General features: G+C 36.9%; 2 protein-coding genes across 6 annotated transcripts in view; one reads left to right on the top strand and one right to left on the bottom strand.

Moving 5' to 3' along the window:
* The window catches only part of DNAJC2 (DnaJ heat shock protein family (Hsp40) member C2), a 37,906-nt gene extending 36,703 nt beyond the window's left edge, over nt 1–1,203 (top strand). For 2 of the 5 annotated variants that reach the window (XM_056799510.1, XM_056799512.1), the window contains exon 16: nt 166–1,203. In XM_056799510.1, coding sequence (XP_056655488.1) covers nt 166–491 — 326 coding nt within the window. In that variant the 3' untranslated portion in view covers nt 492–1,203. The remainder of the gene's footprint in view (nt 1–165) is intronic. The other 3 variants (XM_007504065.3, XM_001364768.4, XM_056799511.1) reach the window with 3 other exon arrangements.
* Nucleotides 1–27,998, bottom strand: PMPCB (peptidase, mitochondrial processing subunit beta). The gene is made up of 13 exons (XM_007504067.3): nt 27,817–27,998; nt 19,258–19,398; nt 18,785–18,871; nt 16,078–16,207; nt 14,375–14,573; nt 13,796–13,875; nt 12,171–12,283; nt 10,140–10,283; nt 5,515–5,675; nt 2,126–2,211; nt 1,956–2,044; nt 1,664–1,739; nt 1–1,573 (listed from the first exon to the last, which is right to left on the bottom strand). The coding sequence occupies exons 1-13, from the start codon at nt 27,901–27,903 to the stop codon at nt 1,509–1,511; spliced, it is 1,458 nt and encodes a 485-aa protein (XP_007504129.2). The 5' UTR covers nt 27,904–27,998; the 3' UTR covers nt 1–1,508.
* Between the last annotated feature and the right edge of the window lie 2 nt (nt 27,999–28,000).

Here is a 28,000-nt window from a genome sequence, read left to right as displayed (position 1 = left end):
GCAAGTCAAAAATGTTTTTATTTATAATTGCACATATAAAAATGTAAATAGTATTTTTAATAAATAAATTATTCTAGGAGATGAATCTATGAGTCTGACTATTTCATCAAATAGTCAATAGTAGTAGGACTCATACTGTCAGGTTTTGCAAATAACTTTTTTTAGGTCTATGTACAGATTTCATACCTTGGACAACAGAAGAACAAAAACTTTTGGAACAAGCTCTGAAGACATATCCAGTGAATACACCTGAGAGATGGGAAAAAATAGCTTCTACAGTGCCTGGCCGATCAAAAAAGGACTGTATGAAACGATATAAGGTTGTGTATATATATGCATACATTAACTCAGTAATTGACAAATTTTATTCCAAGTTAAATTACATAACTGTTATCTGTCTTGTAAAAATGAAAAGTCATTACAAAGACAGGTCGTTTATGATTAAAATAACATTAACTCACAACAGACTTTGGGGGATGGTTGCACTATAAGGAAGGTTGCACTATTAGGAAGAACATTATGTCACAAAGTGCTACCTTCCAGAAACTATTTCTCTAAAAAAAAAGTCCTTTTCCAGTGTCTCCTTGTGGTTAAAAAGGTAACCCTGACTTCCCAAGACTATGCCAGCACAGCATAAGCTTTCACATATTAGATGGCCTGCCAAAGACTATCAGTGGCTTGTCAATATAAGATTGGCCATTGCCATTCAAGTTGTCATCTTTAAAGCCACAGAGGGACTATCACAATAGACATTTAAATAAACATTTCTTGATTTTTTAAAAGAAAAAGATGTTTATGCTACAGAGTAAAACTTATTTTACCTATAAATCTATATCTTAATCTGCTAACTACAGATCCTTTTATTTGCATTTACTCAAATGATCCTTTTGGAGATTGTGAACAATAGATGTAAAAATCTAAACAATATTCCATACTATCCTCACAAAAAGGTAAACAAAATCTCCCTGACAAGTTCTTAGATTAAGTATTTCTCTGATTTTGATATTCTTAAACAGAAGCAGCTTTAAAGTTCAACCTTTTCATTAACCTTTCTTCCTTTTCCTCCAGGAACTTGTTGAAATGGTAAAAGCAAAAAAAGCTGCTCAAGAACAAGTGATGAATGCGTGTCGCACCAAGAAATGACTAAAGTTGACAATCTTTGTTGTGTTTGTTTTTATAATAAAACTGCAAATACTGTATAAATTTTCATTCTTAAACTTATAAACTCTACTAGTGTGGAATTTGTGCTTTTAGCTTACTGATAATTCCTCAAACAGAAACAGCAGCTGGTGGCGATCACTTTCCTTACTTTTTACCCATTACCAAAAAACCCCATAGTCTCCAACTGAAAGAGCCAAAAGGTTTGCTTATTTTGTAATCACCTTTTTAAAAAGTGACAAATACCACCTCACATTTTCCTACTAGGTTGCAGATACTTTTTTGATGGACAACCTGAATTTCCCTAGCTTTACAAATAACATTTTCAAAGTCTTTTGATTAAAATCTTCTTATTCTCGAAGCCAATGCATGCCACTGCAAATTCTGTTATAATCCGGTAGTTGCTCAATGGGACCTAAAGATTAAAAAGGAAATAACAGTTAAAGCATAACTTAATACTACTTTCTTCTCCTCCTTCCCCAAAAAACAAACAGGGAAGGCTTACCAACAGCAGCTACAGCAGGGTGTTTATCGTAAATGTATTTTGTGCACACATCTCGAATATTCTGGGCATCAACAGCCTAAAGAGGAAGAAAATCAGATAGGACTTAACATATTTGGATTTGCCATGAGTAAAAATAAGAAATGCTTGCTTTAAAATTGAACTCTAGTTATATTGCTTATCTGTGTAAAATCTTAATCTGCTTACTAAAGGGAACCCTGACCAATGAGACAATATATCAGATTTCAAATTGTATTAGGAATATGGATTTTTAATTCTAGATCTAAAAACTTACATCAATTCTTGCTTCAAGCTCAGGAATGGGAATTCTCCGATTGTAACATAACATTTGTCGACCAATATCTTCACAGATTGGAGTTGAACCTATTTAAAGGATAAAGGATAAAAATGTAGTAAACCAAAATACGCCCCAAATAAAAATGAAACTCCAGCCTTCAACCTTACCATCAAGCTGCAGTAGCATGTTTGTTTTCAGAAGATTCTTAGCTCGGGCAACTTCACTTTCAGTGACACTTGTACAAAGCCGCATCCTAAACAGTGTGAATAAATAATAGATAATGAGAATCTTTGTTATATCATCATGGAATGCTTTTCATCATGTTAGTGTCTCATATTACATTTAACAAAAGAATAAGTTGTCATTAGAGATAAGCATTTTAATAAACTTCTAAATAAGAAAAATCAAAGAAGGATCCAATATATTTCTTGGGGCGGAGAACCTTGCCATCCTCAGGAAGTCTATTCCTCACTTCTGGTGATTGATGTGAGCACAAATGTTATTTCCAGAAAGAATTATGAAAACCCTGCTAAAGGATACGAAGTCTGGGGCAAGAAAGCTGAAGACTTCAGAAAGAAATACCTTTGGTGTTTTCATCACCGCTACCCTCTGAAGGAGAAAGGCAGATTTGAGAAGGAACATAAAGTTAAAACTGGAATGGGAAAAGAGGATTTGGATTCCTGGACCTTTAAAATTAACAAGCTTCTGGACAGAGGTGGGAGTGCATTTAATGAAGAATCTGATAAAAATGAAACTGCCGAGAGGCTTGCAAATCTAATGAAAAGAATTGCAGCAGAGATGCCTGGAGATGCAATTTTAAAAGACTTTTCAAAAGTCTGTACACAAAATATGGCACAAGGAAGCAGAGCTGATGTGATGAGGATGCAACAGCACTAAATATTAGGACTTGGAGGTATAGTGTGAAAAGCAATGAATTTGAGACTAGAAGACAAATTCAAATCCACCTATGACAAGTCCCTTTACTTAAAAAGGATGTTTTAAAAAGGATGAGACAATGTAAAGAGCTTTGCAAACACTAAAGTGGTATGTCATCTATTATATCCATATGAAGAAATCTTAGAAGCATAGTAGAGAGCATTCGGGAGAAGTGACAGGTATGTAGGTACTGGTGTAGTGGGTAGAACAATAGGCTTGGAGTCTGGAAGACCTGAGTTCAAATTTCACTTCTAGCTACTTAATCTCTCTAAAGCCTCAGTTTCCTCATCTGTCAAATATAGATTTAAAAAACCTAGTAGCTGGACATAGAGGGCTGGCTAGCAACCAGGAAGTGTTTTCTTCTAGTGGAAAGGCTACTGAGCTGGAAAGTAATCTAATTCTAGATAAACATATGTAAAGGGGTAGATTTCAGAACGGATAGAAGTCAGGCTGTGAGGTCAAATTTGACTTCAAATTCTCAGCTATGTGATGCTGGGCAAGTTACGTAACTCCAAATGCCTAGCCCTTACTGCTTTTCTGCCTTGGTAGTAATTTTAAGATAGAAGATAAGGGTTTGGGAAAAAAAAAAGAATCCCTGACCTAGGAAAAAGAACAAGGCCTGAGAGGCTAGTTAGCTTGCTCTACAGACTTCTGGATTATAAATCCTTCCCTCTTCTAAGAAGTACTTCCTTCTCAAAATCAAGAGTAGCTATTCATTCCATGACTGGCTCTGATCATAATTTCACACCAGAAAGTGTAAAGGAGGAGCTAACAAGGGGAGCCACTCTTCTGTTTCTGATTTTCACCAATAAGGAGAAAATGATTGCTAGAGCAGAAATAAGGGTAAGCTTAGGAAAAGTGGCTGTTCCATTTTAGACAGGAGAGTAAAGCTGTGTAGAGTCTGGCATTAGAAAACAAATTTGAAAGGTTTCAAGGAAAGGCTGGGAAGGATTATATGATGTAAGATTCTACACAAGAATTCGATCCTGGAGGGATAGGAAGTTCTTAAATTCTGAAGACACAAAGAGAATTGATTTGGATGAGGAAAGATTATCTCAAAAGGCTGATATGGTTGTACAGAGATTATATTAGATTTTAAAATGACAAAATCTAGAAGAAAGGATGGGTAAAGGAGGATAAAGACAAAGGCCTAGCATGGTCCTTAAAAACAGCCATGTGAATAAAGGCTCACAATGATGGGGGGTGGGGGTGGGGGGCAAGGAATGCTAAGAACACAAAAAGGTGAGGATTTTTTTTAGCTGATGGGAAGGAATGATGGAAGGAGCAGAATAGTACAGCTAGAAAGAAGGCCAAGCAACAATCATTTTGCTTCTTTTCTCTACCAAGGAAAATAAATAAAAATTGTGTATTGTTAGCCAAGTAGTGATAGTAAGAATGCTGGCTGCCATAAATTTAACTCATTAGGAGAGTAGCTAGGTGGCTCTGTGGTTAAAGAGCCAGGTGGGGACAGGAGGTCATGGGATCAAATGTGACCATGGATACTTCCTAGCTGTGTGACTGGGCAAGCCATAAACTTGCCCCAAACTGCCTAGTCCTGGTTGTTCTTCTGCCTTGGAATCAATACTTAGTATTGATTCTAAAACAGAAGGTAAAGATTTTTTTTTAATTAAACTCATTAGGCCCAAATGAACTACATCCTGGGACACTGAAAAAACTTGCCAGTGTCACTGCTGAAGCACTGTTATCTCTGCAAGATGTAAGAAAATGAAAGAAGTAGTAGAGGACTTGTGAAGATCAAATATTGTCCCAGTTTTTAAAAAAAGCAGGGGTGGGGTGGGGAAGAGTAGAATGAAGCAAACTAATGGGCAATTAATTTATCTTCAATTCTTTGCAAAATTCTAGGTTATGACATTAAAGGGAAAGTCAGTAAACATGTACAAAAGGAAGTAGTGACCACCAAGTGCCAGTATGACTTCCACAAGAATAACTTTTGCCATAATAACCTTATGATTGACAGGTCATAAGGTTATTCTTACTGACAGAAAATGGTAGATCAATAAGTATCATTCACTAGGTTTTTTTAAACTGGTTTTAAAAATAGGTTCATTTTCCCAATTTCAAAAATCATGAGCTTAGAAATAATATTTTGAAATATATGTAGATCACTTTATCAAAGGCATTATTCAGAAACTTTTTGAGTTTCCTAAAGATAAATTAATACTGCTATCTTGAGAAGTGCTTTAAAAGGCTTTGAGAGGGTTAGATAAGTAACAAGTGGTGTTTTATTGTAGGAGTACAGAAAGAAAAATCTGGAGGTGAAGAAAAAATGAAACATATTTGACTGACTACTAACCAAATGTCTACCCCACCTTGCCACCTCTCCAAGATTTAACTAGTCCAGACTTGGCAAGATAAGTGAGAGATTGCATAAATTACTTTTAATTATCTGAAAATTGGCTCCTTTTTAAGAAAAATTAAGTTTTGCCTAGAGAAACAAAGAGTAATTCTTAAAATCTGGCTTAGATTTCCCTACTAAATACAAATTTTTATTCAACAAATTGTTGAAATTTAACTGTTAGAAAGATGGTAAATGAAAACTTTCAATCTAACTAATAAACCCCAAAGATTTAAACTCATGTATCTGGTATTATTTTCTCACCATTCTCTTTGAGCGAAGTGTATCATGTCTGCAACAGTGGCTGGTTCACAAACCATATAGAGTCCCCACAGTCCTGTATCTGTGTAGGAAGTGTTGAAGGACTGGAAGCTATGACATAGATTTCCATGACAGGCTATCTGGGCAAGCTTGCTAGACAAATTCTGTAGGAAGAAATAACATTCTAGAATTACTGAAGGCCACAAAGAGCTCTGTTAGAATTAAAATACTGTTCCTTGACCCTACCTATATCCTCCAAACCTAATATCCTCTCCTCTTCATTGCCAAACTCCTAGAAAGAATACTCTGTACTTTGTGCTGCCACTTCCTCACAAACCACAATACTCATCCCTATACTCCTGGAAATAACCTGGTTTTCATCTTTTGAAACTGTTCTTTCAAAGGTCACTGATGAACCCTTTTATCTTTAAACTGAATGGGGCTTTTGAGTCTTTGTCACCTGACCTCTATTTGGCTTCTGATGCTGCTAACAACTTGGTTCTGAAATCTTTTCATTTCCATAACACCACATGCTTTGGGCTCTCCTCCTGCCTCTCTAATTGGTCTTTTAACTTCCTTCTTTCCACTGATAGTACTGTCATTCTTCAAAGTTAAAGATCTTAGAAACCATTTAATCAAGTTTTCTCATTTTATAGATGAGGAAATGGAATTGTCAATCTGCCAAGACCACATGCCAATTGGAAATATTCCATTTCTTATTGCTGGATGCTACTACAGTCTAGAACAGAGCCACCTAGGATCAGGAAGTTCATGAACTTTTATTTTTATTTTATTTTACTTTATTTTCAGTTGATAAGTTTTTTTATTTTTTAAAATTTATGTTTAATTATGTTAGAATATTTTTCCATGGTTACATGATTCTTTCCCTCCCCTCCTCCCTCCCATAGCCAACGAGCAGTTCCACTGGGTTTTACATGTGTCATTGATCAAGACCTATTTCCATATTATTAATACTTGCAATAATAGAGTGATCATTTAAAGTCTACATCCCCAATCATATCCCTATTGAACTATGTGATCAAGGAAATGTTTTTCTTCTGTGTTTCTGCTCCCATAGGTTCATGAACTTTTAAAGTATTTTGATGACTGTATTTTGATAGAATTGTTTTCTTTTGGAATTCTATATGTTTTAAATTTATACATTTGAAAATGTTATTCTAGGAAGGATAGCTTCACCAGCCTGCCAAAGGAATCTATGACATAAAGAAGAATAAACATCTTTGGTTTAGAGTATGAGGTGCACTAGTATAACAATCAACTTACAGCTCAGAACCATTCCACAAATGCCATTTTTCCTCCAGCTATAGCCAAAGATGATGTTTTCAGGACCTATTTATTATTTTGTGGCTCTGCCTCTTTCTTAAAGTGAGCCAGAGGACTGCTCAGAATAAAAAATAAAAGTAGAATCTGAGCCCAAAGAACTTCTTATCCAAAAGTCCTGGCTCTTCCTCAGATTACCCTCTATTTTCACTTCTCCACTTCTATTCCTTTGCCTTCGATATTTAATTTGCCAAGAATATCCCTCCCCTAGGTCTACTTATTCTTTCTTGAAGACCCAGTTCAGTCTTCTTCCCAAATCCTTACCAGCCAAAAGTAATCTCATCTACTTGGAACCAGCATTTTGAACTTTTTATCCTTTCACAATCTACCCTACATTATAATTATGCACATGTCTTTTCTCTTCTACCAGACTCTTGAGTCCCATGAGGCAAGGGCCACATCCTATGGTTCTTTGCACTTCCTAAAGCACCTAACACAATGTTTTAAAGGACAGAAAATTTAGATCATCCAGTCTAACACTAGCATCACAGATAAGGGAATTGAGGCCTGAACAGTTTTAGTAACTTGCCCAAGTTCACAAAGTAGCAAGAAACAATCAAAATCTGATCAAGGCTTGGTGGCTCTAAATCCAGCACACCTTCTATTATATCATGTTGCTTTACATATTACTCAAACATCTGCTGAAAGAACTTCCTGAAAGCAACAAGCCATTAAACTCTGGTTACCATGGGGAAGTGTTGGAATCTCTTTCACTAAATATCTTTAAGAAGAGCTTCAAATCACCCCTCCTTCTAATTCTAGCCCCCATTCTTGCCAATCAAAAGGGTTGGGGATAGGATTGTTTTACTGAGAGATTAAGGAATGAAAGGAATAATTTCTAAAGGAATCTATTTAGGAAGAAACAATTATTTGGTACCACAATAAATGATGCTCTCTTCTCTTTTACTTGGTATAGTTAACAGTCTCTAGGATGGGTTTTCCTTAAAAGGACAGAAATTAAGAAGATGAATAAGTTTTGAGATAAGTAAAGGAAAAGTAAGTCTCTAGAAGTTCAGCTTTGACAATCAGCTGCAGGGTTGCCTGAGAGGAAGGAATTTCCCTTCCCCCAAGGATGAAGTAAGAAAATGAGTACTTAGGCAAGAAGAGAATCCCAGGAGACCCCAGGAATAATATTAGGAGCAGGCACAAGTGCCATCTGGCATCTCGTGACTATTATCCAGCCCCTGGTCATAGTTTTGCAGTGGAGAGAAGTAACTTCCAAGGAGCAGGGGTCCTACCAAGGAACAAGGAACAAGTTCCAGAGCCAGGGCTATATGGCTCTGAGCCCAAGAAAGCAGATTAGAGACTCAGTTCTAACCATTAGCCATGCACATAAGTCTATGGTGAAATAAACCCGGGCAAGAGACCCAAACCAAAAAAGAGAAAACAGTTCAGTCATTCTGAACCTACAGAACCTCCCAGTTTTGTGGCTAAGTACAGCTGCAGTCTACAGAAACTCAACCATACATAAGTCAACAGGCCCAACCAAGTCATGAATTTGCAGATCAAGACAGTGAACAGACCCATCCCCAGATCTTTGGAAACACCAAAAACTTATAGATACTCCCTACCCCTACCCCAAATGAGCAATGAAAGCAGCAAAAGGGCTTAAAAGACAGGACACTTTGGCCAGACACCCCCTCCACAAGTGAGCAGAGCCCAAAACTGACATAAAATCCATACTCAAGTAGTAAGCTAGAAAGGAGCAAATTAAAAAAAAAAGACAAACCTGACTATAAAACCAACTACAGTGACAGAAAAACTCAAGAAAACAAAGATTTGAAGACAAGCAAAGTCTCAAAGAACAATGCAGACTGGGCATAAGACCAACAAGAACCGTAGAAGAGTTAAAGAAAGTAATTAAAGACCTTACAGACTAGGGTCATCTTAGTTCTTTGTATACACAACTTTTAACAGTGCTTTGCACAAAGTAAGCACTTCAGGATTTGCTGAAATGAATTTATAAGTATTAAGTCATTGTGTTATAATGATTGCTCCCAAAACCACTGCAAAATTGCATTCCTTATGAACTTAATTTTTAATCATCTTTGGCTCTTTAGCCTAGGATATCTGAAATTATAGGGGCCACTAGGTGGCACACTGGGACAGAATGCTGAAACTAAAGTCAAGAAGACTCATCTTTTTTAATTTAAATTTGGCCTTAGACACTTACTGTGTAACGCTGGGCAAGTCACTTTATCCTATTGGCCTAGGTTCCTCATCAGTAAAATGAGCAGAAGGAAATGGCAAACCACTCCAGTATCTTTGCCAAGAGAACCCTAAATGGGGTCATGATGAGTTGGACATGCCTGAAACAACTGAACTACAACAATCTGAAATTATATTCTATTGGCATAATGACTGGTAAATTTATAAACTAACCATGAAAATTTTTAACAAAGAGCAGGATACAAACAAAATAAAAATGAAAGGCAGTTAAAATATAAGTGGAATTTGTGTGGAAGGAATAGCTGGGTATAATTGGACTAGAGGCTCTCAATCATATTTCTCAACCAAATAAAAGCAGAAGAGAATTTGGATTCTAATATGTAGTTAGGTCTCGCAAAGCAAAATGCCAGATAGAGAGGGCCAGCAATGGAGACACGAAGACTTGGTTTTAAGTCTTGTCTGACACATAAAGCTATGAAACGATGGGCGAGACATTTAACTTCTCGGTGCCTCCAGGTAACTCTAAGACTATAAATGACAAATTGCCATTCTGTGTTGTTTGAGGAAACTTCCAGGTCAGGAGTCCCTTACACTAATGAACTTAAGAGGTCTGGTCAAAAACCACATATGCTGTTTTACTTTTTGCTAGGAATATATAAAATTACTATCTTTGAAACTCTCATTCTTCAAATGTGCTTTAAATTTATATTCCAGAATAGACGTTATAATATAAACTTCTTGAAGCAAGAATTGTTTCTGTCTTATCTTAATATATTCTTAGTCCCTAACACTGTACTTGTACAGAGTAAGTGCTTAATAAACGTTTATGTTCAGCTTAAATTTACTATTTTAAACTGATAGTTATCATCTTTTCTATGCAGAAAGTGCTTTCCACTGAGTTGAAATACCAGCTCCAAACTCTTTTAAGTCATTACTGACTTAAAAGGAGAGAAATAAACATAAGTGACAAACAAATCCACACAGCTTCCAGGTTTAACTTTTTAAGTATTAAAATTTGTATTGCTTATTCAAAAAAATTAAGGGACTAACCCTATGAAGAATACAGTCATTTAAATCAATGTTATTTAAAATGGAAAATTGCCTTTAGGAGCACTCACCATTCCTCCTCCAAAAGAGCGATCCCAGTTGCCAATCAGAGTATTTGCCACCATGAGAGAGATTGTGTCTGGGTGAGACCAACCAATTGCTTCAACAGCAAGGGCAATGTGTGCCAAAGGCATTTTGTCATCCCTCACACGAATCTAGTTAAGATTAAGATAAGAAAACACAGCTCTAGCTAAGAAAATATAAAATGCAAGTCCAAATATGGAAAAAGGTTTATAAGAAACTTTATTGTTTTGAAAGAAAGTTCCATGATTTCAGCAGGTTTGTATCTTTCTGGGCTGGTCAGAGCCTCCATAGGGCAGGAGTTCTGAGCTCAGACTGGGGGCCAAGACTCACCCTGAGGCATGTGCTTATGGAAGATTAAAGCTGGCAGGCTCCCCCTTTCCATTTTTTACCTTGGGACTCTTCTGATATTGCAGCTGCCCCTGCAAACCCCCATCCTGGTACCTCCCCTTCCCATGTTACCTCTTTCCACCTGCATTTTATAGGTTATTTCATGGTTACTATGCTAGGAAAAGTGCATATTATCAACATTAATGTTTTATTATAAAAAGTTGGATGCATAAAAGTGAATTTTCAGCCATTTCTAGTGAAAGATTACAGTTTTTTAGGGTCACAGGAATCTAACCTCTATTTCCTATAGATTCAACATATCAACATTAGTGTTTTTTTGTTTTTTACACCACTTTCTAGAATTGCTATTCCTGTGAAAGTTAAGGAGTAGGTGTGTTTATGTGTGTATATATGTGTATGCGTGTTTTTGTGTATACATATATCCTACCTTTATTTAATTTTGTTCACTCTTAGGCAGTCAAATGATAGCAAAGCTCCTAAGACTGGAGAAGTATGCTAATCTCCAGTTAACCTGTCCAAAAATGCTTACAGCTGACAGAGAAAAATGATTCCCCTCTCCTCCATGTTCCCTAACTGAACCTGGTTCCCATCACTATCATCAGGAATGGAGACTGACTTGTTTGCTACTATTAGGGGTACAAACCAAGGGCCAAACTCTGGAGTTGAGTTCAGTTGTCAGCAAATCTGACATAAAAGTAAATGGCAATATAGGAAAAAATTAGTATTTGGGACCTTAAAATTTAACTCTCCTCAGAAAAAAAGAAATGAAGCAAATGGGCAAGGCAAGGTAGCAGTGAATTATTAAAAGCAACAAACAAGTCAGTATTGTTGGCTGTCTTGAAGCTCTCCATCCCATTCAAGCCATCTCCTCCTGACTGGGCTTCTGTCTTTTCCAGATTTCAATATCATGGCCAATCTGCAGTGTCACCCTGGAACAGATTATCCTCCATGGCTTTCTCACCCTGGCTGTCTCTCTGCTGTGCTGATCCTGTTCTCCCACTTGTGAGTTTTGGGGAAGGGCCTGAGGTGGTCAAATTTTCAACTTTCAGTCCTCTCCTCGAGCTGTGCTATACTTCTGACTCTGCCACATGTAGCTCTACTTTCACACTCCTCCTCCCTCCTATCACCCCCATTTCTGGCTCCCTCTTACATGGTGCTTTCTCCCATTAAATTTTAAGTTTCTTGAGATCAGGAACTGTCTTTCTGCTTATGTTTGTGTCCTCAGCACTTAGAAGAGTGCCTGGCACATAGCAGACATTTAATAAATGCCACTTACCTTGCTCAATCTTACTCTGTGGATAGATTTGGGACTTAAGTCCCCCATTTACCATTCTTATTAGAAACATTCAGGAACAGCTGAGTGGCACAGTGGATAGAGCACCAGGCTGGGTTCAAATGTGACTTTAGGCACTTCCTAGCTGTGTGACCCCAGGCAACAACCCCAATTGCCTAGCCTTTACCATTCTCCTGTCTTAGAACCAGTACTTAATATCAATTCAAAGACAGAAGGTAAGGGTTATTTTTTTAAAAATAAAAGAAAGATACACACATACATATTTAGTTAGCTAGCTATTTTTCTATGTATCTTATGCACATATTGATATCACAAGGAAATAAATGCAAGATTCTATTTTAGGTGGCTTCCCCTACTTCACTTCTTATAAATTTACCTCACTTCCTGTAAATTTGCAGGCAGGCAAAGCTGGTATTTCTCCTTCACATCGTGACAAAGAATTACCAAAATGAAACTTTGCTAAGTCAAGCAGTTCATCGTGAGACACTCCTAAAATGAAAACAAAATATCTCTGTATGTTTATAGTCATATAACTAAATGCAAATTCTTCAATCTAGCATTAAGGCTTTCCACAAACTAACTCTAACCTTTTCAGCCTTTTAAAAGTATTACTCCTCTTTATTAACTTTGCCTTTCAACCAAACTAGATAAACAGCTGTTCCTAGAATTTGGCATCCAATTTCCTGCCTTTACACTAATACCAGAAAAGAATACCTGCATGCCAAAATTCTTATCTTCTTTCAAGATTCAATTTAGGTACTAAGTCTTCAGATCCTTCAGTAATTAGTGCTCTTTCCCTCTTCAAATTGCCTAGTACTTACTGTTTATGTACATCTCATCCCCTCCATTCCCACCCCCACCCCCATTAATTGAGGTCAGAACCTCCATAGAAGGAGGGCACCCAGGTCAACTATATCTTTATTTCCCACAAGTTTGCACTCCTCCATCACACCCCCTTCTATTCCTCCCTCCCTTTTCACTTTCCTTTTGTATGTTATCTTCCACCATTAAATTATTAACACCTTGAAGGGAGGGACTGTTTTTCTTTCTCATATTTATATACCCAGAGCTTAACACAGTACCTAGCATATAGAAGACACTCAAAAAATGTTGACTGACTGACAGGCATTTTGTTTTTGTACTTGTATCTTTTGTAGCCTTGCACAGGGCCTTGAATGTAGTAGGTTGTTGAACTGAACCAAGACTCTTTTCCATTGAAATCACCAATCTTTTGAGATACTAAAGTATATGCAAGATTATATAATAAGCACCAGGAACACAAAAATGAACCGAGACACTTATAACCCTTCAGTCAATCTAGAACGAACAGAAAAAACTGCAAAAGGAGAGGCAAAGTATCTTGGTGGTTAACTTAAAACAAGCATGAGGAAAGGTATAACTCAGAGCCTTTTGCCCTCCAATGATTCAGTGTTTCCTGTCACTAGACTGCCAAACAAATGGCACCAAACTTCAAGGAGCTTTACTGTCATGTCCTAGCATTCCATTGCCTTCATTTCCAATGGAAACTTCAAGTACTTTCTACTTACCTACTCCCCACAATACACTGACCAGTTCCACATCTTGTTGAGAGCAGACTTAGTGTAAATGTAGTCAGTGTTCATTCAAAAGAGGTCAAAAGCTAAAGCTCAATAAACATTTGTTAGAGAAACAAACTTAGTCTCCAGAAATTAAACTATCCTTCACGGAAAAATGTATCCCAAAATATCTCTAGTTCTTAACTTTACAACCTGGAAATAGTTCATAATTTGTTCTATAACTGAAGCTTATACATAAGACACAAAAAAATGTATATCTTTCAAAATCAATGAAATATATTGTTCTTTTACTCTTCCCTCTATCTTAGCTTTTTATAGACTTAAGTTAACTACCTATTAAGTGAGCACCTACACAGGGACACCTCCCAACCTTTAAACTAAAGAAAAGAACCCTAATAGAATGGACATAAAACATAACAAATACTTTTCATTTCTGTTTACTTACCTCCTGCAGCAGCAAGCACAATCCTTGGACCCTTATAATGTGTTGTTATATATTCCACTAAGTCTTTACGATTTATAGATCTGAAAATGGAAAAATAAAGATGGTTAAAAGCAAAAATAAGAAAATTTGAATACCCTTGACTACAAATATGCCCATGAATATGAAAGTGTCCTTTAATAACATATGCCATATATATAGAAAGAAGCATTTCAACTAGCATACTTCATAAGAAAAAGAAAGAGGCATCTGTATATCTCATCTATACCAGAGTAGCTTTGACTCAAAATGAAATCCTGCCCAATAAATGATTCATCCAAATTTCAAGAGCTAGTAAACTTAAGTGCCAATTCAAAAAACATTTATTAGGGAGTCATGGAGTTATGCAAGGTTAAGAGCAACAAACTAACATATAGTTATATTTGCATGTTTACATGATTAAACCATGAAATCTAGAATCTCTAGGTTCACACTTTCAAGCATAGAAGAAATAAGGCTCTCTTTCAAGTAGTCCATGGCTGACGATATGCCAAATTATTTTCTAGTATCACAAAATACTTAGAAGTAAAGAATACAACTCACTTGATATTTTCTGTTGGTCCTAATATTGTTCGCCCAAGAGCAGTTTTTTGATAGGCGGTAGCATGAAGATGATCAAAAACAACTTCTTGCAAATTGGTTTCAATTTCCTGCATCTCTCGGAGAATAACACCTCGTTCACGTTCAATTTCAGCTTCTCCCAATGTACTATTTTGTATTATATCAGCAAGAATTTCTACAGCTATTAAAATAAAAATCAATGGAAAAATTCAGGGATTATAATTTTCATTTTAATAGATCATGGCCTATTTGAAAATTGTCTTTAGAATCAGGAAAACCTGAATTCAAAGTTTGTCTGTAAAATATACTGGCTATGTAATGCAAATAAAGTTACTTAACCTTTTAGTCCCTTAGGCCACTTTGTAAGACTATAAGTTATATGCCAATATACTTTGGTAGAATGAGATTCTTTACTAGAATTTTCTATATCAGTTGAAATAAGACTGATTGAAAAACAAAAATTTTTAAATGGCACCAAAACTACCTAGTGCTTGGTAGAAAAGAAAAATAGATGAGTGAAGTACAAGATACCCCAGGCACCTAATAGAATGTAAACAAAAGACTATTGTTTATAGAAATAAAAAATGGAGAAAGGATTCATTATTTAACAAATGTTTCTTTTTTTTTGTCTAGATTTATGGCTTCATTAGTAATGAAAAGTAAGCTGAGAACTCCCTCTATCAATGCAGATCAATAATTAGCTTTTGTAATTCAATCTTACAGCTGGGAAGTCCATTCTATTAATCTTACAGGTAGGGGAAACACTAGACTGAAATTCATATGAAAAAGAATGTGATTTTAGTTGACTGCACACTAAATATAACTCAATTGTGAGAAATGGGAGCCAAAAAACTAATTCTGTCTCAAGTGACAAAATATAATATATAAAATAAGGAAGTAGAGGTGTCACTTTGTCCTAGTCAGAATATATGTGGAATAAATATTGTGTTAACTCTGGACACCACATTTTAGAAGGCACCTTTGGCAACAAGGCATCCAAAAGTGAGAGACTACTATCATGATGGGATTCAAAACTGTCCGATATAAAAATAAATTGAAAAGGCTGAGTATATTTACATTGAAGATCAGACTTAAAATGTGTTGAAATATTCTAAAAGTTGTCTTAAAGAAAAGGGACAATAAGACTTATTCTGCTGAGATGCAATAAATAGAATCAATGGGTTGAGATTACAAGGATGTGGATTTCAGGGGGTAGCTCAGTAGCTCAGTGGATTGAGAGCCAGGTCTAGAGGTCCTAGGTTCAAATCTGGCCTCAGACACTTCCCAGCTGTGTGACCCTGGGCAAGTCACTTAACCCTCATTACCTAGCCATTACCACTCTTCTGCATTAGTTTCAAGGCAGAAGGTAAAGGTTTTTTTAATATTAAAAATAAAAAAATAAAATAAAAGGAGGTGGATTTCAGCTAAATATATAAAAGTTTTGAATAATCAAGTTATCCAAGAATGAAATTAGTTGTCTTATAAAGTAGTGAGTTATTCATAACTGGAGACATTCACACAGGAGGTTGGATTAGAAGTGTACTAAGATCTATTCCAATGCTACACTTCTATTCTTATAAAGCCCTCACAAGAAAGTATAAATGGAAAGTAATATAAACCTCAAAAGAAATAAAATATCTTTCAAGAAATCTTTCTAGAATTTTGTAAATACAAAAAATAAATACCTCTTGGCAAATCTTTTGAGAAGGCCTTGGCATAATATACTGTTTGCTCTCTGGATGTGTAGGCATTGAGGTGAGCACCCATGTTCTCAATCTCAAGCTCCAGATCTAACTGTGATCTTTTTTTGGTGCCCTGAAACAAAAAGAGGAATTAAGTAGACAGACAGTTGGTTAAGTCCACTGAACAGATCTCAATTTAACAAAAACAATATTTTTTAAAAATTAAATTGTATTTTCAATTCCAATTCCCACCTTCCCTCCTTCCTCTCCCTCAATCACCCAAGAAGGTAAAACAAACAAAAATCATTACAAATAAGCTTAGTTATACAAAACAAATCCCCAACTTAGCTATGTCCAATAAAAAAATCTGCACTCTGAATTATATTAAAAGTCCTTTGGGACTGTGGTTAGTCATTACGTTGATCAGCACAACTAAATCTCTCAAAGTTGATATCCCCTTATAATATCACTATTACTGTGTAAATTGTTCTCCTAGTTCTGCTTATTTCACTTTGCATCAGTTCGCACTAGTCACCCCAGATTTTTCTGAAACCATTCCCTTCATCATTCTATCACACTCGTATACCATAATTAATTCAACCATTCCCCAACTGATGGACATTACTCAATTTCCAATTTTCTGCCCCAACAAAAAGACCTGCTACAAATATTTCTGACATACATCACCTGCTCCTTTCTTTTATCTCTTTCAGGGAAAGATCAAGTAACAGTATTGTAAACCTCAAAATTTCTCAGACTTATGAATGTTAGGGGTTTCCCCCATTGGGGAATCTTCTACTTAAAAAAAATCCCCTAGCAGATGGTGAGAACTGTACTTGAGTGTGGGGGCTCCTAGCTATGGGAGTGTCCCTGCTCCACCCTACTTAAGACTGCTTTAGGACAGAAAACTGTTTGCTAAACAATGAAAGTACTTTGATCCATGCTTATGGAAGGGACAGGAAGTTCTTTGAGTCATGACTGTTTTAGAATAGATACAATGGGATGCTAAGTGCCTATAAAGGTGGGGCAACTTGTAAACTACTTAGACCTAAAAGGTGAAAACTTACTCAGAGGTTTTCTCTTAATGAAATTAGTCGACACCGCAGCATTTTTTTTCTCTCTTACTAAAGAGATTAATCTACTCAGCTGTGAATTCAAAATGGGCTGTCTTTTGGAAAACATCTACAGTGATTGGTAGATGTAGGGACTTAGGGGAGGTGACATGGGAGAAAAACCCCTATATAAGAAAAAGCAGAATCCTTTTGGAGGGATATATCCTTTTGAAGAAGGATCTGGATTTCTGATTCTCATTCTGAAGGAGAGCTCCTTGAGGAGCTCCTCTGAGGGGCTCTGTCCCCCTGGGGTAGGAGCTCTGGAGGCTCTTGAGAGAGGCCCTTTGAAACGATCTCTGGCTGGAAGACTCCTTGTTTAGTCAGACCTTGTGGTGAGTGTTAAAAAAACTGACTGATTTCTCTTTTAAGACTCAGGTCTAGGCCATATTGGCTTGAGGCCCTTCATACTTATTCCTTTCTTACTCTCTCTCTCTTTCTTTGATTACTCATTGTATTGTTAATTAAAATCTCTATAAAACCCAATTGACTTGGGTATTTGAATAATTGGGAATATTTCCCTGGTGACCACCTTATAATTGATTTAAAAACAAGACACTGTAGAAAACATATTTCAGCGGTCAAATTTACTCACTCTCTCTTATATCTATCACAATTTATATCTTCCACTATTTTAATCACTACAGTTTAAGACATCAACCATTTTAAATCTCACAGTATGCTTAGTTTAATAGCTTTTGGAACAGAGTTCCAAACTGCTTTCCAGAGTGGTTGGACCAGTCCACAGTTGCACCAACAGTATATTGACTATCTCTTTTTCCCCAGCCATTTCAGCATTTGTCATTTCTCTTTTTTGTCAACTGAACTATTCTGATGGTTGTGAAAGTGGTACCTCCATAAACATTTTTATTTTTAAGTGCCTATTATGCTCAAAGCACTGTGCCAAGGCCACAGGTAAGCCACAAAGTTTAGATTTCCTGGCTTATGGAGCTTAAATCGAGGAGGATGAGATAACATACAAATACTATAAACTATACATAGTGGGTACATAAGAGAGGTCCTCTAAAGATCATATAAAAAGACAAGAAAGAATACAAAGTGAGGATAAACTACTTTGACTGCTCTTAAGGGAAAAGTACAACAGGCTTTAGAAGGGCCTAGGTAGTGCAACAGAAGACCTGAACTTAAATCCTGTCTCAGAGACTTACTAGTCTAAGCAAGTCACTTAACCTCTGTTGCTTCAGTTTCTTAAATTAATTTGGTGATCATAATAGCACTTCCCAGGGTTGCTGTGAGGACATAATATTTGCAAAGAGCTTAGCACAGTGCCTGACACATGGCAGATGCTTAATAAGTTAATTCTTCCTTCCTTCTTTTCTTTCCTCCCCTTCCTTCCTTCTGAGAGATGCCCATTCAGATTATCCTTAGATCACAAAAAAACATTTTTTACTTTAAATTTAAGAATCACCAGTGTTTTAAGGTTGCCAATGAAGATCATCAAAGACAATGGAAGACTGTACAGTAAAAATTAATAATATATGTTCCTCTACAATATAAGTAATCATTATTACTATTGAGTAAATGACTTAGTATTTGTCATCTCATAAATGAAATACATTTAAACCAATCTGACAACTTGCCTTGAAAGCCATATGTTCCAAAAAGTGAGCTGTTCCATTATTCTTCTCATTTTCATATCGACTTCCAGCATCAATCCAAAGCCCAACCTTGTTAAAAAGAAAAATTAACAAAACACCATCCACTTTGGTTTATGACCTCACCCCTTCTTCCTGAAATATCACATCCAATATTAATACAAAGTCATGCATTGCTATAGCAAATTAATAATCCATTTATAGTACTGAACAGAATTTAAGATTTGGGGCCATCAAGGCACTACAAAATTATACTTGCTACCATAACAAAGAGTCCAAAGGAGACACTGGAAAGGGTGTCTAGTAACTTCTCATACTCTAGGTACATGGCCATCATTGGACCCCAGAGACATTGCTGCTAGGAATCTATCAAGCAAAGGATCTAAGTCCTGAAGATCAATAGATTTAAAGTCAGTTATTGTCCCATTCAAACGAACGCTCCCCTCAAAAATACCTACTGTGCATGTTGAGAGCCCAGAGTCTTCAGAGGCTACCCTGAGTCCATTTTCCAAAGTTGTTACTCTTGTCTCAGGAACATTTAAAACTACTTGTGCAGCTGTTTGTGTGCTTCTTAATCTGTTCACACCAAAATTTATGGGCTGTAAAAAACAAAAACAATTGTGACAGAATGGCCTCTGTCATACAATGTAACAACAAATATTGTAATTTTATATTAACATTAGTCTTTTTCTATAGCCAACTTTCAGTTACAAAAAGTGAAATATCTGTAGATCTTAGAATTTTTTTATATCTCTTAGGATTTTCTCTTTCCTGGAATAGTGTAGTGGAAAGAATTCTGACTGGAGTAAAGAAACCTGAATGTAAATCTCAGTTTTGACATTAACTGTGTAACTGCATACAAATTATTTGGGGGTTTGGGGAAACTGAAGTTGAGTTTACTCATCTACAAATGGGGATACTATTGGCATTATCTACATCAAAAGGTTGTCAAAGAAAAACTGTAAGGTAAGTTAGTAAGAAGGCATTCAAAGTGGTGGATCTTTCTTTCATAAGGAATACTTTTTAAAGTCTCTTTAAGAAATGGTTGATAGAGCCCTTCTGATTGCCTTTAATAATATATGTGATATTGTTGCCTTTCCTCCTGTACTCTTATCTACAACAAAATAAGTACAGATAAATTAGAGTTTGCTACTTGAATCTCAAATTTTTAAAGTTTTTATTTAGCACAATGTAATGAAAATAACTTGGATTTGGAATCAGCAAACATCATTTCATTCACATTTTAATCAATCAAACAATCATATGTGGGTGCCAGAGCTAAAGCAATATGCTAAGTACTGGGGTTTACAAAAAGATACACCAAAAAAGGTCTCTCTTGTAAACCTTGAAATTTCTTAGACTTGTGAATGTTGGAAATTTCACCATTGGAAAGTTTCATACTTGGAAAAAATTTCCTACTGATAGTAAGAACTCTATTGGAATGTGAACCCCCTTGGCATGAGAGGATCCTTCTCCTCCCTACTTGGGACTGCTTTAGGACAGAAACCTTTTGCTGAACAATGGAAAGGGCTTTGACCTATGCTTAAGCATAGAACAGGAAGTTCTTTGAGTCATGATTGATTTTAGAATTGATACAATAGAGATACTTGGAATGACAGAACCAGGTCTTGAAACTACAATCTCCACCCTACTCAGAGTAAAAGGATTTAGGAAGGGCTGCAGCAAGGATCAAGATTTAATTATTTGAGAATATGACCTTCAACAGACATGTGCAAAGGGGCAGACCTCTGGGTGGTCCTGGGTTAAGCTAGAGCCACCATTGGCACAGGGAAGACATGGACAGTGATTGGTAGATGTGAGAACTGAGGGGAGGGAACTTAGATGGTTTCCTTAAAGATAGCGGGGTCTGAGGACTGAGGGGTTCGAGAGGTTTTGCTCTGAGAGGTGGTGCTCTGAGAAGTTTTGCTCTGAAGGAGGCTGGAGGTGGAGGCCCCTGAGACTGTTTCTCCATTTTGGTCATGTGAGTGATAGGGACTGATCTCTTTTCTTTGCCTCAGCTATCTAAGGGCTTGGGCCTTTTGGCCCAGCCTAAACAGAGGGGGTATTTAAGCCCTATTTCCTTCTCTCCCCTTTTCTTCTCTCTCTCTCTCTCTCTCTCTCTCTCTCTCTCTCTCTCTCTCTCTCTCTCTCTCTCTCTCTCATACCTTTCTTCCTCCTGTTTGTAATTAAAAACTCCATAAAAGGTTGACTGCTGACTTGAGTTTTCATTTAGGAATTACATAGCTGAATTCCTTGGCGACCTTAAATTAATATATAATCAGTCTTTTAACGTGATTTCCTTGTCACACTCTCAAGAAAATCCCAATTTAGTGAGGGAAAAAAACAAATATGTATAAACAAGATACACATACATATATATATATATTTTTTTTTTCTATATATACACATAAATAAGAGAAGTCACTACTAGAATTAAGGGGTGGGTGGGAAAAGCTTCCTGTAGAAGATGAGATTTTAGATAGGACTTAAAGGAAGCTATGAAGGCCAAGAGATAGGAGATAGTAGAGAACATTCCAGGCATGGGGAACAGCCAGAGAAAATGTCCGGAGGGGAAAAAAATAGAATGGGTAATGACTGAAATTCTTGAGAGGCAGTATTTCTAAATTTTAAAATAACTTAATTGACCACTCAAGACATCCTAAACTGGTCAGCTGATTCCCTCCACAATCCAAACGATTGCCCAAGAGAGTGAATTCTTCTTGCACATCTCTCATATATATATGTATCTTGTACGATATAAATGAAATATATATCTCAAGTCTCTCCCCTAGACATCCCAACACTTCTCTTACTGGTAAATAGCTACTGAGGAAATGGACTTAGGGAATTCAAATCCTCCCTCATTATTTCATCACAGAAAGAGGTGGATCTTTATCCAAAAAGATGCCAATATGCCCTTTTCTCCCTGCCATGTGGCTGCATCAATCCAACATGGCTGCAGAGCTTACTGACTTCCCTAATCTTTCAAATGGGTCAGGGGGTTCAACATGGCTGGCCAGCCCTTCCCTTTATCATTTTATCTTTGTGAGATCTAAATAAAAATAAGAAAGTACCCAATTCTGGGGGAGAAACTACTTCAGTCTTTGAATCAAGCTGTTCTTAGGAGGGAGCTAAAGAGACGTTTCACAAAAATATCTTCAAACAATATTAATTTTCTACAAGTAACTGGTTTAAAGAATGGTGAGGAGACCAATGTCACTGAATCAAAGAATGCATGGTAGAGAGTAAGATATTAAAAGATTGGAAAAAGTACGAGGGGGGGAGTAGGTTATAAAGAGTTGTAAATGTTAAAACAAAACAGTATTTTGTAATGTGATCCTGGGAGACCATAGTCAGTCATTGATGTTTACTGAGTAGGAGGGTGGCATGGACTCATGCTGAAGAAAATCATTTTGGTGGCTGAATGGGGAGGATGGACTGAACTGGGAAGACTTGTGGCAGATCCATCAGCAGACTACTGCAATTAAGTATGAGGCAATGCACAAAGGCAGCAGCAGTACAGAAAAAGAAAGGGATGCATCTAAGAGATGCACAGGCAATTTTGCACAGGCAAAATTGTCAGGCCTTGGCAACAGGTGGGACAGGGTAAAAGACAGTGAGGAGTCAAGAATAACTCCTGGGTTCTGAGTCTGAGGGACCAGGAAGCTGGTGATGCCCTCCACAATATTAAGAGTTTAAGGGAAAAGGTAATGAATTCAAGTTTTGGACATGTTGAATTTAAGACATCTACTGAATATCCAGTTTGAGATATCTGAAAGATAGCTGGAAAAGAAAGATTGGAGGTCAAGAGTATGGTTGGGACACACTGAATTTCCTGAATTTTTTTAAAAATTACCTTGGGTAAATCACAATGTCACTGTCTCACAATGCTGTTGTCAAGCTCAAATAAGATTATGGATTCAAAGTACCTTGGACTGCTAACTACTATCTAAATATCAGACATTAAAGTTATTATAGAATTTGAAATATAAGACAGGAGACATAAGCAGATATCTAGAACTCAGTCAATAAAGAGACAAAGTGGATATAAATGGATTTCAGTTTTTAGACTATTGGTAAGACTGTGCTAATTGCCAATTAAAGACTGCAGAGCAAAAATGTTCCTGGGTAAGAGATCATAGATAATAAAGTAACTTTACTCAGTTAAATTCTTATTTTCCCCCTACCTTTCTTGCCAAAAGAAAGAGGTTTGGCAAACTGGGAGTCAGTCAGAAGGATTAAACTAGTCAAGTTGGTTATAGGAACGAGACATCAGAACTTTGAGCAAATATGAAGAATAAAGAAAAACTATAAAGTGGTCTGTCAGGAGAGTGCTATGTTTGTGTATAACGTAAGTAATAAGTTGATCTCTATCAGTGAAGATAAAAGGGTCAAAATGTAATCTCTTCTCTCCAGTTTGGAAAAAATAAAATGTAAGATCATAGATTTGGAGCTCAAAAAGACCTTGGAGGTCATATAATTCAACCACTATGTTTTGAAGATGAGAAAACTGTGGCATTCCTAGCAAGAACAGAAGGTAAAAATAAAGATATAAGATGTAACAGGGTAGAGGGGAATTTCAGTGTAGGTATATGGAGGCTGACAAAAAAGTAGAAAATAAGAACCAGAAAACAGACATGAACATATAGGTACCATCAGTTGAGAGATTATCCAGAAATTAATCAAAAGAAGGAAAACACAAATAATGGTGGTTAGTGACCCTGATGTGAGGGCTACTAGGGTGGTCAGGAGTCAGACTGACATGACAAACAAAGGTCTGCAGTCTTTTCAGTTTCTGTATTGAGTCACTCTCATTGGAACAAATGAAACACCAAGGAGAACTTAAGGAACATTACTAAGGATTATGAAATCCTAGAAAAATCTAATAATATCAGGGGCACACGTAATGTTTTTTGTCTCTACTGCAGAATGTAGGAAAGGATTCAGAAAGTGAGAATTTGTTAATAAGATATACATGATTAGGCTTTTCAACCAAGTCTTAAAATACAAGCATCATCCAATGAAATACTGATTGGCTCTTCACAATGGAGGAAGCTGGTAAAAGGGCTTTAAAAAGGCTGTTAAAAATACATTTTCCTGGAATTATACAAATCAATAATTAAGAAGAGAGTGAAAAGAGAAAAGTTCCAAATAATCTAACCTAGCACCACAGAAAATAGCATAATGTAGAAAGAAGATAACCAAGGTAAAAACCAATTCTTGAGATGGTAGCCAAGAAAAGAACTAACAATAAAATCCTCTTAGATATCTATAAACAAATAAAGTATGGATGAAACAGAGAGGATAAAATGGAGATCTCTGTGATCCTAACAGGACTCATTACTAACTTATGAAATGGTTTTATTTAAAAGGAAAAGAATAGATTAAAGAAGTGGTAGCATAGCACTGTAAATTGGAAAAATACTCATTTGAGGAAAGGGAGGAAGGAAAAGAGAGGAAACATGGTGAATAGCTATGCAAAGACTGTTGGAAAAAAAATATTGCATTGAAAAAAATTACAGGGGGCAGCTTGGTGGCTCAGTGGATTGAGAGCCAGGCCTAGAGATGAGAGGTCCTAGGTTCAAATCTGGCCTCAGACACTTCCTAGCTGTGTGACCCTGGGCAAGTCACTTAACCTCCATTTCCTAGCCCTTACCCCTCTTCTGCCTTGGAACCAATACTTAGTATTGATTCTAAGATGTAAAGTAAAGGTTTAAAAAAAAAAGAAAGAAAGAAAAAAATAACAGACTACCTTGACAGGAAGAATTAGATAAGTTTGGGAAACAACCAAAAACCAAATATGAATCATGATATTCTAGTGATGAAGGATTTCACCAACCTAGAGACATCTGCAGGACTTCTCTCTGCCAAAAGCAGAACAGCAGATAAATTTATGATTTAACAATAACTTCGTCTTCCAAAAGGCAGAAAAAGCCTCAAGTGAAACTACTACTTTTAACCTTTCTGACTCTGAAAGAACTGCTTATTAAAGTAGAAAAGACAGCAAATGCCTATTTATACATAGAAGCTATAAAAAAACGAGAGGAAAGCAGAATATTTAGGCGTACATACATATATTTGGGGAGACTGCATTTCAAGGGATTTGGAGAAAGGGTGAGATCCACATTATATGAAGAAAAAGGAAACTTCCCACCCAACTTAAATTTTTAAAAACCCCAAAGAAGATAGAAGGGCAAGTAACTTAAGAAGAATAAAAAATGGTACAGTTTTATAAGAATATCAGAAGTATTAAGCCCAAGATCAACCTGAGACTATGAATGCTAATGTTTGTAAATTAGGGTCAAGAGGATGACCAAACAAAGGATAAGACAATACTTCTGATATGAGAGTAATGAGAACCTTTATTATTGTTTTCTCTTGCAAGATACATTGTCGTTGGATGGGGAAGACTAGAACAAAGATGGTTAATAAGCTGCTGAAAACCAAAGGGAGCAATAAAAAGAACAAAAATAAAAAACACATCACTTATCTGTTCTCAAAGAAGCTGAGTCAGAAAACCACAATGAAATGTATCTTAAGGTACTGAAAAAACTAAGAGTCATTCTAGTGGCAATTTTTTGAAAAAATTATGGCCAATAGGCGGGGTATTCAAGATCAAAGTAAGGTAATTATTGTCCTGATTTTCAAGAGATGAAAGAGGGAAGAGTTTAAAACTCTAGTGTTTGGGACACTGACCTGCAAAATTTTATAAAACATACATACAAGCATAAAAGTCAGCATGACCCCAGCAAGATCAGGTTATGTCAAAATAAAACCATTTCCTTTTTTTTTGACAAGGTTGTGGTAGAAGACAAAAATGTCAAGGTCATGTATTTTAATAAAGAATTTAGGGACAGCCAGGTAGCACTGGTTAGAGATGGGGATCAGCAATTTGAGACCTCTGATCTAAACTAACTCATTAATTTTACATGTGAAAAAACTAGACTAAGGCAGAGTGACTTACCCAAGATCAAACAGATGGGATTCAAACTCAGGATGTTTAATTTCAAATCTAGTTCGTTTTTCATTATCATGATCTTTTTTGACAAGATGGAGATATATTGGTTAGATGGAAATGACTGATAAATAACCTACACCTAAAGAGTAGTCACCAATAAGCCAATGCCAAATTGTCAAAGTAGCTGACTCAATTCAACTTTACTGCAATCTCCAAAGTGAATAGCTTTGACAGTGACAAAGTTGTGCCTTGGTCCTTTACTGTTCAACATTAAATCACAAATTTGAGCTGGAAGGAATCTTAGAGGTTATCTAGTCTAACTCTTCATTTTACAGATGTCAGCAAACTGAGGCCTAGAGTGAGGTCATAGAGGTAGCAAGCATCAGAGTGCTAGAATTCAAACTCGGGTCCTCTGACCAAACTCACTGTTCATTCTTCAACAGTAACTCTGAATCAATGCAAGAGTCCTTCTGGATCTTCCCAGCTACTAATACTTCCTTCCCTCATTCCCATTACCTTGTATTTACTGTGTGTGACTGACACACACACACTCATACGTATATGTAGTCCCACACATACCTGAGTAGTCACACTATATATACTTATACATATTTGTATTATATGTATACATATATACTTGTATATACATGCGCAGTCACTATCTGGCAAAGATCAGTGAGAACTAGGGTTGCTTAGCTTGAAGATTTAGTAAGGACAAGATAGATATTTTCAGGTGCTTAAAAAGTTATCATGTAGAACAGGGATTAAACTTGCTATGCACTGGGTCCAGATAGAATAACTATATACAATGACAATTACAGGAAAGCTGTTATAAGCTAAATGTTGTAGTCTAGATTTCCTAATTATTACAACTGCCCCCAAAGAGATTACCTTAGGAAAAAGGGGCTCATGCAATAAGAATCCTGGGTAACAAGAGTAGAGAAAAAGCACTGAATTTAAGGACCATGAATACTTTAGTTTAAATTAGGCCTCAGATACTCACTTAGCTGTTTGACCCTGGGCAAGTCACTTAACTATCTGACAGCCTTAGTTTCCTGATCTGAAAAATGAGTCCAATAGTATTACCTATGATCTAGGGTTGTGGTGAGAATTGAATAATATTGGTAAAGTGCTTTGTAAAATGTATGGTGCTGTAAAAATGCTAGCTATCATCATCATCATGGACATGTTTCAATCAAATACTGGATAATCATTTGCTGGAAATGTGGCAGAGGACTCTTTTTCAGAATACAGTAGGGTGAGACCGCCTTTGAGGTCCCTTACAACTCTGGGATTCTTTAATTCTATAGAAATGGAAACCTTTAACCACATTAATAAATAGAGTGATTAAGAGTCCATTATCCACAGTTCCTAACTCCTGAATACTCTTCCCTTCTCCCTTAGAATAAGTTCCAAGGTAGAAGTGCAGTAGGAGCTAGGCAAGTGGGGTTAAGTGATTTGCCCAGGGTCATAAAGCTAAAAGTGTCTGGGGCCATATTTGAACCCAGGACGTTCTGCTCTAGGCCTGGTGTTCTAGTCACTGAGTTACCCAGCTGCCCTGAAAAATACATTTTTGATTCAAGACGTTACCAGTGTTAGGCACTCACAAGATATAGTTCTGTATCTGAAATCATAAGGGGCTGGGTTTGACAGGAAGAAGGGATATTTACTATCCTAGTGAAATAAAGCACATTACTTAATTTCCCTAGGCCTCCACAGCCTCTAGTCTACGAGACCACTAATATCCTTTTCCAACTCTAGAAGTCCAGGTTGATGGGATTCCTACGACACTAAACTTCCGCCTGCAAGCTATCCAATGAGGAGCTCGTTAAGGACCAGGGGTCCCGCAAAGCCCGATGGGAATTGTAGTTTCCGGGCTCGCGTCAGCGCGGCTCAGTCATACTAGGTCCCCTAGGGGAGCCAACTTCGCCTCCTCAGTCCAAGGTAGCTTTCCGGTCCCCGACTGAGAATCAAGAGTCTATCCTTCCCCTTCCCACTGATTCCGACCCTCCTAGTTTGCGACTGCGACCGAAAGGCCTGCACTGCACGTGTAACTCACCCTCTGGGGCAGGAACTTGTTGGATAAAGCCCAGAGACGCCGCGGCCTCGGCAGCAGTAAGGAACGTACAGCTAACGACATCGCCATCTTGACTGAGGATGTGCCAGGAGTGGGAAGCGTCGAAGGGCAGAACTTCCGGAGTCTCAGGGAAATCTGCCCTCTTGTGGAAGAAGCAGGGCGGGCT

The sequence above is a fragment of the Monodelphis domestica genome, chromosome 5 (genome assembly GCF_027887165.1).
Source record: "Monodelphis domestica isolate mMonDom1 chromosome 5, mMonDom1.pri, whole genome shotgun sequence".
In the NCBI taxonomy this organism is placed as follows: Eukaryota; Metazoa; Chordata; class Mammalia; order Didelphimorphia; family Didelphidae; genus Monodelphis; species Monodelphis domestica.
The sequence above is the reverse complement of the archived record's forward strand: the minus strand, read 5'-3'. Positions and strand labels throughout refer to the sequence as shown.

What these genes read in the sequence shown, in the direction of transcription:
- PMPCB (XM_007504067.3), bottom strand. Translation starts at nt 27,903, where the DNA reads ATGGCGATGTCGTTAGCTGTACGTTCCTTACTGCTGCCGAGGCCGCGG. An exon ending in TGTGCTTGCTGCTGCAGGAG is followed by an intron (nt 12,284 to 13,795) that starts GTAAGTAAACAG and finishes TTTTCATTTTAG; the next exon opens with GAGTGTCTCACGATGAACTG. An exon ending in CATGCTACTGCAGCTTGATG is followed by an intron (nt 2,045 to 2,125) that starts GTAAGGTTGAAG and finishes TCCTTTAAATAG; the next exon opens with GTTCAACTCCAATCTGTGAA.